The sequence below is a fragment of the Poecile atricapillus genome, chromosome 1, assembly GCF_030490865.1.
Source record: "Poecile atricapillus isolate bPoeAtr1 chromosome 1, bPoeAtr1.hap1, whole genome shotgun sequence".
Classification (NCBI taxonomy): domain Eukaryota; kingdom Metazoa; phylum Chordata; class Aves; order Passeriformes; family Paridae; genus Poecile; species Poecile atricapillus.
Genome location: NC_081249.1, coordinates 167,045,046 through 167,054,119, shown reverse-complemented (window position 1 = coordinate 167,054,119; position 9,074 = coordinate 167,045,046). Strand labels below are relative to the sequence as shown.

At 45.2% G+C, this 9,074-nt stretch overlaps 1 protein-coding gene across 1 annotated transcript; it reads right to left on the bottom strand.

The window, feature by feature from the left end:
• Positions 1 to 260: 260 nt before the first annotated feature.
• On the bottom strand, positions 261 to 7,871 carry GLRX5 (glutaredoxin 5). Its single transcript, XM_058840296.1, has 2 exons — positions 7,516 to 7,871; positions 261 to 1,635 (listed from the first exon to the last, which is right to left on the bottom strand). Exons 1-2 carry the CDS (start codon positions 7,814 to 7,816, stop codon positions 1,457 to 1,459), a joined length of 480 nt encoding a protein of 159 aa, XP_058696279.1. The 5' UTR covers positions 7,817 to 7,871; the 3' UTR covers positions 261 to 1,456.
• Between the last annotated feature and the right edge of the window lie 1,203 nt (positions 7,872 to 9,074).

Sequence of the window (9,074 nt, the reverse complement as noted above, 5' to 3'; positions counted from 1 at the left end):
AATCCTCTGCAGAATGTTCTGGTATAGTTTCTCCACTGCTGGCTTAAGTGGGCAGGAGAGATTTAGAACCAGAACTTGCATCAAATCTCTCCTGTCTACAGGTTCCAGTCCTGTTCCTGTCTTTTACTGACCATTTATAATTTCTTCTTTCTCCAGAACACATTTCATTTCCTATGCAGTGGAAAACATCTTAGGCTTCAAAGCAAAAGTAGTGTAAGTTTCATTAGACATTTAAAATAAAGAGCAACTACTGCAGACAATCAACATAAAACACAGTTTATTTCCAAACATTTGTCTAATTCACATGCAGACTTGGTTTATATTAATTAAACTGCATTTAAAAATAGCTTGGTTAGCTCTTAACCTTAGCAGTATTGCTATAGAGCTGAAGCTACACTGGTTAATATAATTTGTTTTCATTTAGAGAAATGTGGTTAGGTAGGTACTGAACACTTCAGAGACTTTCCACAAAGAAATATTTATCTATTCAGTAACCTCTCTGCTGCACTCATCCACATGAACATTTAATCTGTAAATCCCATGTTTGAAGACTATGTTCTCCTGAGCACATCAGTCAGGAGAAAACACTCGATACACAACAAATACAAAAAGATAATAAGCAAATAATACAAGATTACAGTAATAACTGAAGTATTCTCCTGTACTATTTCAAGCTAGAATACTGAAGCCTTACACAATTCACACATTTTAGCAGACACAGAACTGCCATACACAAAGTATATGAGCAGGGGAAAAAGCTGTTTTGCAAGAGGTAGAAAAGGTTTTATAAAATATTTAGGCACAATTCTCAGCAGTTTTAAAAGCCATCAGAAAATTACAAAGTAATAATGACAACTATACATGTATTTGTACAAGTTCTGTTTATTTTTACCCTTTGGAATAAAAGTCTATTTCATGCACTCTCTTATAATCTTTTTTCTCCTATATCATTGAAAAACTGTTTTTTTCCTATACTGTATGTGATTACACAGGTTTTACAGGCTCTCAGGAAGTCTTATCACCAGGAGTTAAACAGAAAAACAGATGCACTATTACTTAATGCTTTTTTCAAGAGAAGCAAGGGAATGCAAATGCTGTTTGTATAGGTTCATGTATCAAAGAACAGAGAATCACACACGTAAAATCCATAAAAATATTATTAGTTCTTTTGGTTTACTCCCACCTCAAAGAAGAAAAGCGCTTTTAGAAATGAACTCTTTTAAAACACAAATTTCCACAAACCTTTGCTTTACAGTGCAGTGGTTATACTCGAATTTTCACAATACCCATAAATCAAAATACCAAGATCACTACATTTACCATGAGCTAAGAGACATTCACTTAGTGTCAGTTCAAACAGATGCCTTCCTGGACCTAAAGTATGTAAGGCTTTATGGGCAACAAGTTCTTATCAAAGATTTGCTTTATTCCTTTTTTTTTATTGTTTTTTCTCATTTTACTTTTTCTCTTGGTCTTTTTCTGCATCCAGAAGTGCTGAACGGATTCCTAGTTTCTTCAGCTCTTCTACAAGATCTCCATTCTGATGCATCTGGAGGAGTATATCACAGCCACCAACAAATTCACCATTGAGGTACACCTGTGGGATGGTAGGCCAGTTGGAGTAGTTTTTTATTCCTGAATAAGAAAAAAAAAAATTATTAGAGGTTTCCCCCCCCTCTCCTAATAGAATGGTATTTTAAAAGGAATGCATTGCTCCCACCTGACTCTACCACTAATATTCTAATTTCTTTCCCATAAAGACAAAAATATATGTAACAGGAGCACTATCAGAAAAAAACCTTATGTTAGAGTTAAGTTTGTTTCTCACCCCAACTCAAGATGTGGGTTAAAAGATATGGAGTCAGCTCCTATACTGACTTCAAGCAGGAACTGGAAAAACACCGCATCTTTTTACTCCCCACAAGAAAACTTGACTCTTTCAATCAATTACAGAAATGAGAAGAATTGAAAAATATTGAGAACTGTTTACTTTCTATTATGTTTCCCAGAGGGACTTTAAAATACTTTATGTTCTTACTGTACTCATACAGTTACACTTATTCCTGCAATTTCAACTGCAAGATACATTTGCCCCTGTAGAGGCCTTATGAATTTCAAATTGCTTTATCTTTCAATGCCAGACCTTACAGCACATGGGAGGGGCACACAGGCTGAAGTCTCTTTAAAAGTACTCATTTAACAAAACACAGCTCAAGTCACAATTACGAAGTACAGAATGAAAGCTTAAAATGATACATCAGAGAAGGAAATGTAAGACCACCCCAAAATATAAACTGATCTGGTGATACACACTGAAACCAGCTTGCACTTAGGCATCACACAAAAAATTACACAGAAAAATCTTTGTATCTAATTTGCCACTTTTTAAATGACCCTTCAAACAAAGCCATTATTTCTCTGGCAGAGAAAATAGCTAAAACCTTTTCCTGCTTATTTTTAGAACACAACCATAAGCATTTGATTAGGTGACAAGTTTTGAATTCAACATTTTTATGTATTTCCAACATGCAGAGCCTGGAATTTTTCTGCCAAAGGCAGAAAAAAACCCATATAGCAAACTTAAGCCTACAGAAGTACCTTTTCAGAACATCAGAGTCACTCAACTTGGAAGCCAACCCCCCACCAACAAGTATTACAAGGGGATTATTACAATAAAACAAGAGAACTTGTTTTTCCCCTTAGAAAACATTTTAGTCTCTACAGACTAAAAAGGCAAAGCCCAAAATATTCGAGGTAAAAAAGTAACCACGTAAGGAAAGTATGCTTGCTTTATTGGAACTTAAACCACTTTCTTTTTTAATAAATATGTGTAAGTGCAAAAAGATACAATGGGATTACTTTAATGTATAAAAGACGCAACATAGCTAATAATTCTCCTTAGCAAAATGCAACATGCTTAAAAAATCCACTAAAATAACAGTAGCCTAGACAAAAAAAGATTGTTGTGACTAATTGTTCCAAACCACTATATACATCAGCTAAGAGATTTTATACTGACTTCAGATTTTGTGCACGGACAACCAATGTTTCGTAAACCCAAAATAGGAAGTTTAGCATATAAATCAAGGCCAAAGGAAACCCATAACCATCCAACCTTCATCTTTACCACTTGTAACTCCTTCCTTAGCTTGCAGAATTTTTAAGATTTGATGTCAACTTACACTTAGCAATACTTTTCTTAAATGCTCTTTGGCCTTCAAATACTCAAAACTGCTTAAACTGTCCTAAATATCTTTTAAGCTATCCAAATTTCAATGAAAAACTGTGCTCCATGATTAAGACATGCCAAGGATGACCCTGGTCAAAGAGCCACTGCAGATATGAAATAGGGCTCATTTTTCTTCAGATACCACAATGCTAAACACAAACTGAGAACCAAGGGCTCTGCATAATAAATCTACTGCTAATGGGCATTCCAAGATAGCATTTCCACCAATAATTCTTTCACAGAAATATTTTCATCAAGGACCTAACTGCACACATATACAAGTACTGATAGTACTTTCAAGGACCTATCCAGCTTCAGATAAAAGTCACCATCAAGCTCATTTGCTCTGTGTGCTGCATTTCACGTGCTGGACAAGCTGCTTTAAATGCCTCTGTGCTGGGGCTCTCCCAGGTCACAAATTGAACACTCCCTCCACTGGCCCCCCAAGCCTCACCTCAGTGCAGCAGTTACTGACACTGCTGCAGTGGTGTTAAAGTTAGCTTGGGCTACGCTTGCTGCACTCGGGGTGCACGTTTGTGATGGTTCTTTTGGACATCCCAAGGGATCTCCAACCTCTCTGCAGACTGGTTCTTTGCTATACTTCAGAAGCTGCAACTTCTGCTCTGAAATACTGTTTACTTTGGAAAAACACACTCCACAGGTCAGGGTTTCAGTCTGACACCTGTGGTAGCACAATGAAAATAACTGAGAAACCAAGATCAGTGCAAAGAGCTACTGAAACAGGTATCCAGCACACCCCCACCCCTCTCCCCAGCTCCAGTTATCAATTCTCAGCCTCTCTTGGCAGCATTAGCACTAATGAAGGATGGGCCACATCAAAGAATTGAATCAAGCAACACTGATTCTTACCACACTTGCTCCAGAAAAGGAACACATTTCATGGACATCACAGAATCATTAAGGTTGGAAAAGACCTCTAAGATCACAGAATCCAACTGTTAACTCAGCACCATCATTTATTTACCAGTAGACCATATCCCAAGTATCAAATCCACATGCCTTTTAAACACTTCCAGGGACAGGGATTCCAACACCGCTCTGTGCAGCCTATTCCAAAGCCTGAGAACCATTATCACTGATACACTGATACTTACTGAGGGAAGGCTAGCCAAGAGCAGGAGAAAGGATCAAGAACACCTGCCTGGCAGCATCCCACGCTTAGATAATGTAGAGACAATAATGAAAATAATCTGAGGGTGAACTACTCCAACAGTTTAAACCACCAATTTTCCAGTATGTAATCCCAAACTTCTCCGCCTCAGTGACTGGAACCAGTCTAATGCTGTCCATCAGTTGAGAGCTGACTTAGAGAAACCTGAATTGCCATGGAGCCCAAGAGGGTGCCAAGGTCTCTTAAACCAACTCTGATAAGGAAGGATTTGTGTATCAGGGAAGTGTATCTTCAGCTCAAGTTCAGATAGATCACATGAATTACCAATAACTTTAGTTTCACAGATCTGAGTTTTTAGGTAAAGAAACAAGCAGGGGAGTTGCTCTAGGTTTACAGCTTGCCATATTTTAGCACAGGGTACGCTTCACCAATGGAACTATAAATAGGTAAAAATAAGGTGTTTCAGTAGATACAGGCAAGAAACCAACAGGCAATCCAGACATGCCTGAATTACCCTTCCTCCAAGAGCCTACTACAAATGTATAAGTACACATATATTCAGACATTGAAGTTAGGTTCAGGTGAACTCAAAGCTGGTGGCCAGCTCTCATACAACAATCTCCTTGCAGATCAGTCTTTTGTTGATGTACTTGATACTTTCATAGCTAAAGGTTCCATACCCCCTCACTATGCATGCATGCATGCAGTGCAGATTATCTTCACAGAGAGAGCCTAGAAAGTCTCACATGCTGCATATCTAACTGTTTGGCACTCGAGGCCAGATCCTGCCCTTCAGACAGTCACTGCTGAAATACAGCTGGCAACTTAGAGAACTACAGCTTTGAGCAGCCCTGTCTTCTCCTGGCTTTAGGGTGCAGTAGGTAATACACCTGAAGCAGTACAAGAATTCTGCTGTCCTTGAAAATGGCTATGTTGCTCCCCCAAATCTTCAAAGCTCGGTTCTTTGTGCTGGCTGTGGCACTCAGCTCACAGTCCAAACTCCTACTTCAACTTGCAGGCCCAGTGATCCAGATAATAAATTGAGCTGGCCTTCTACACAGTTGGACAGGTACCAAAGCTGGTGCATGGAAAGTAACAGAACAACTTCTTTAAGCACCTGAGAACCAGCAGGATATTGTGCAAGGGTACGCTCCGTAACTGCATTCTATGTAGCTTAGACACTGGAGGGCTGGATCAAGACACTAATTTCAATTTAAAAGCCAGGAGGATAATAATCTCTCTCATTACCTAGCACAAGACCAAGTTCATGTGGAAGAAAAATTTAAATTACACAGAAAGAAAATACTATCTATTCACATGGTCAAGTGCTCAGAGACTATAACTTATAAATTCATTGCCCATTCAGAGGCTCACAAAAGCCCCCTTAACCAAAAGTTAAATGTTAATGGTTTTATTTCAGTCATTTTTTCCCCTCCTTTTTAGTTTATGAGTTGTGGGAAGAGGTTAAGAGTTTGTTCTAATTAACAGTACAATTAATAAATTCAAATATGTAAACAAAGTTTAGAAAATGACCATGATTTGTTCACATGCAAAGGCAGAGAAAGATTTACTTGAACAAAACCAGCCTTCATTAAAAAAAGATGTCATTCCACAGAAATTCCGATATCTAAGCTTTTAGACCATAATAACTATTATAGTTGTGAATTGAAAAGCGAACAAAGACTGGAGAAATCAGCCTTTTAGCTAAGAGCTAATAAAAAAATGAGTTAGTCAGATGACACCAAAAACAAAGGGGAACAAAGTCACCTGATACAAGCCAGCATGTGGCTTTAAAGCACATTTTAGTGTATTCTGGGCAAGAACTGTTAATGCCACATACCTACAAGCCTAATTACTATATACTTGTATATACTTTTTTTGTTTTAAAACTTTCTCAAATAACCACATAGAACCTCAACAGTCAGCTATGCACATTGAAGAGAGAAAGATGAAAAGCATTACCAGAACAGATTACTAGCTTTCCACATCTGGCAAAAAACCCTATATATAGAATAGCTACTACCACTTGTGCAGTAATGGTGAAATGATTACTAAATATTTCTTGTGCAAATGATTAGCATAAATTTGTACTTTATCAAGAGAATCCCAGCAGGCAGTACCAGCTGGGAATCAAGTAGTACAAGTCCAAGCCATACATGAAATTTCCCCATACTGTTCACAGGGAAGACAAAACCTGATAACAAAGTATTCCAGGAGTCTTTAATGCAGCTCTCTATCTCTGAACCAGGCAAGGCAGCGTGGCACAAAGAGCCCGATCTCCAAGCGTCACCCTGCACACACAGCTGCGCTCCGCTGATAACTGAGACCTCTTGAACACGGGGAGGGTCACAAAAACCAAACTGGGGCGTTTGGGCAGCAACCTCAGTGGCACATCTCTGCAATACACTTCTAGTTCTACTAACACCCAAACAGAATCACACAATTAATTAGGTTAGAAAAGACCTCCGAGATGATTGAATCCAATCCATGACTGAATACTATCTTGTCAACTGGACCATGGCACTACGTGCCACATCTAGGCTTTCCTTAAACACTTCCAGGGGTGGTGTGACCCCAACACCGCCCTGGGCAGGCCATCCCAATGTCTAGTCACACATTCTGGGAAGAAATTCCTCTTAGTATCCAACCTACAGCTCCCCTGGCACAACTTACGACTGTCCACTCGTCCTGTCGCTTGTTGCTTGAGAGAAGAGGCCGATTCCCACATGGCTACAACCTCCTTTAATGTAGTAGCATAGAGCAATAAGGTCACCCGTGCAGACACCATGGCACTCGTCCAGGTTAAACACCACCGAACTCCCTCAGCCGCTCCTCACAGGACCTGCACTCCAGACCCTTCCCCAGCTCCGCTGCCCTTCTCCCCACGATGCTGGCCTCGTGGAAAAAGAACAGAGCCCAAGCCAGCCCACCCAACAAAGCAAGAGTCAAGTTACGGGTGGGACAAGCGGACAGGGGCCGCTCCCACAGTGCCCGAAGTCAGGGGAGTTAAGACAAGTCCGACCTCCCGGCAGCTCCCGAGGGCCCTCTCCACAGGGAACCGGCCCGGCTCTGTCCCCACCAGGAGCCGGCTCGGGCTGCACAGGCCCCGGGGAGGCGGCACCCAGAGGTGAGCCCGGCCCGGCCCGGCGCTGACCTTGGCGGAGGTCGGGGTCCTGCAGCACGTCGTGGGCGCGGTAATCCTCCACGCCGTGCAGCCGCAGGATCTGCACCACGGCGTTGCTGAAGCCGCAGAGCGGCTGCGCCGGGCTGCCCTTCATGAACACCACCACCGGGTGCTCCCGCACCAGCCGCTCCACCGCCTCCCGCGACCCCGAGCCGCCGCCGCCCTCAGCCCCGCCGCCCTCCTCGGCCGCCTGGCTGAGCGGGCGCCCGCTCCGGCCCCGCAAAGCGGCGGCGGCCCCGATCCGCCACCCGGTCCGCACCGCCGCTCTCATCGCCCCGCCGCCGGCACCGCCGCACCGCACCCGCACCGCCCGCCCATTGGCGCACGGCCGCTGGGCCGCCGGAGAGCTTCCCCCGCATAGGTGCAGGCACCCGCCAATCAGCACCCACAGCCAATAGTGCTGAGATTCGGCGGGACTTGTCCCGCCCAGCAACCCTAAGGCTGCTTCGCTTTCCTAGTGGAGGGTGAGAACCGCTGCGGCTGCATTGGGAGGGGGACCTGTCAATCTAATGTGGATCGGTTAATCCCGCCCCCCCACGGACGCGATTGGTCAGACTGCCCCGGGGCGGGGCTTTTCCCTGGATGCTCGGGTGGGCGGCGGCCGGTTGGTGTGAGCATCCTTCCGCTTCCGGGTAGCGGCCGCACGCGTGGGTGCTGCTGCTCCTGCGGGGCCTGCGCCATCCCCGGCATGGACGGGCCGCGCTTCCCCTCCCGCCAGCACCGCCGGCTCCGCTGGGCCGCGGGGAGGGCAGAACAGCACGGCGGGGAGGGCAGAGCAGCACGGCGGGGAGGGCTGAGCAGCACGGCGGGGAGGGCTGAGCAGCACGGCGGGGAGGTCTTACCGGGCGGCCGCTCTTGTGCTCAGCCTCTCCCTTCGGGCCTGGGGGCCCTCGAGGACCTCTGGGCTGTGCCGACGTCGCCGGCCCTCGGGTGGGGTCTGGGATTTAACCCGCCGGCCCTTCGGTGGTGCAGGCGGTGGTGGAGATCCCTCGGGCTGGGGCTGTGTTTGGGTCCAGGGAAGTCTGGGGAGAAGGGGCTGATGGAGCCGGGCTGCGCTGGAGTAGCCGCGGTGCTAAAGCGTGCTGGGGAGCGCCGGTGGCAGCGGGGAGCCGCTCCCCCGTTCACTCGGCACCTTCTGTCCCCGCAGGCGGCTGGCAAAGCATGGCTCTGTCTCCTTCCTGGCTTTGGCCGTGTCCGGGACCGATTTGACTGCGTTCAGTTGCCCGGGTTTGGTTGATTTTTGATGGGTTAAATCAGGAGGTTTGTCCCTGAGAAGGCAGCCGTGCTTTGCATGTTCGCATTTGGTGCTGGGAGCGGAGGCCCGAGTAGTTTTGCACGGCTTGTGCTGTCACCCGAGCAACTGGCAGGGTGGCAGCGGCATGGAAAAATGGGAGCAAGACTGGGCTTGGCTGCCTGCGCAAAAGGATGGTTCAGTCAGGGCTGGAGCAAGGGCAGGGCTGCCGAATGTCAGCCAGAGAAGTACTGGGTTTGGAACGTGTCCTGCAGACGGCCGCCTGTGCAGCCAGCTT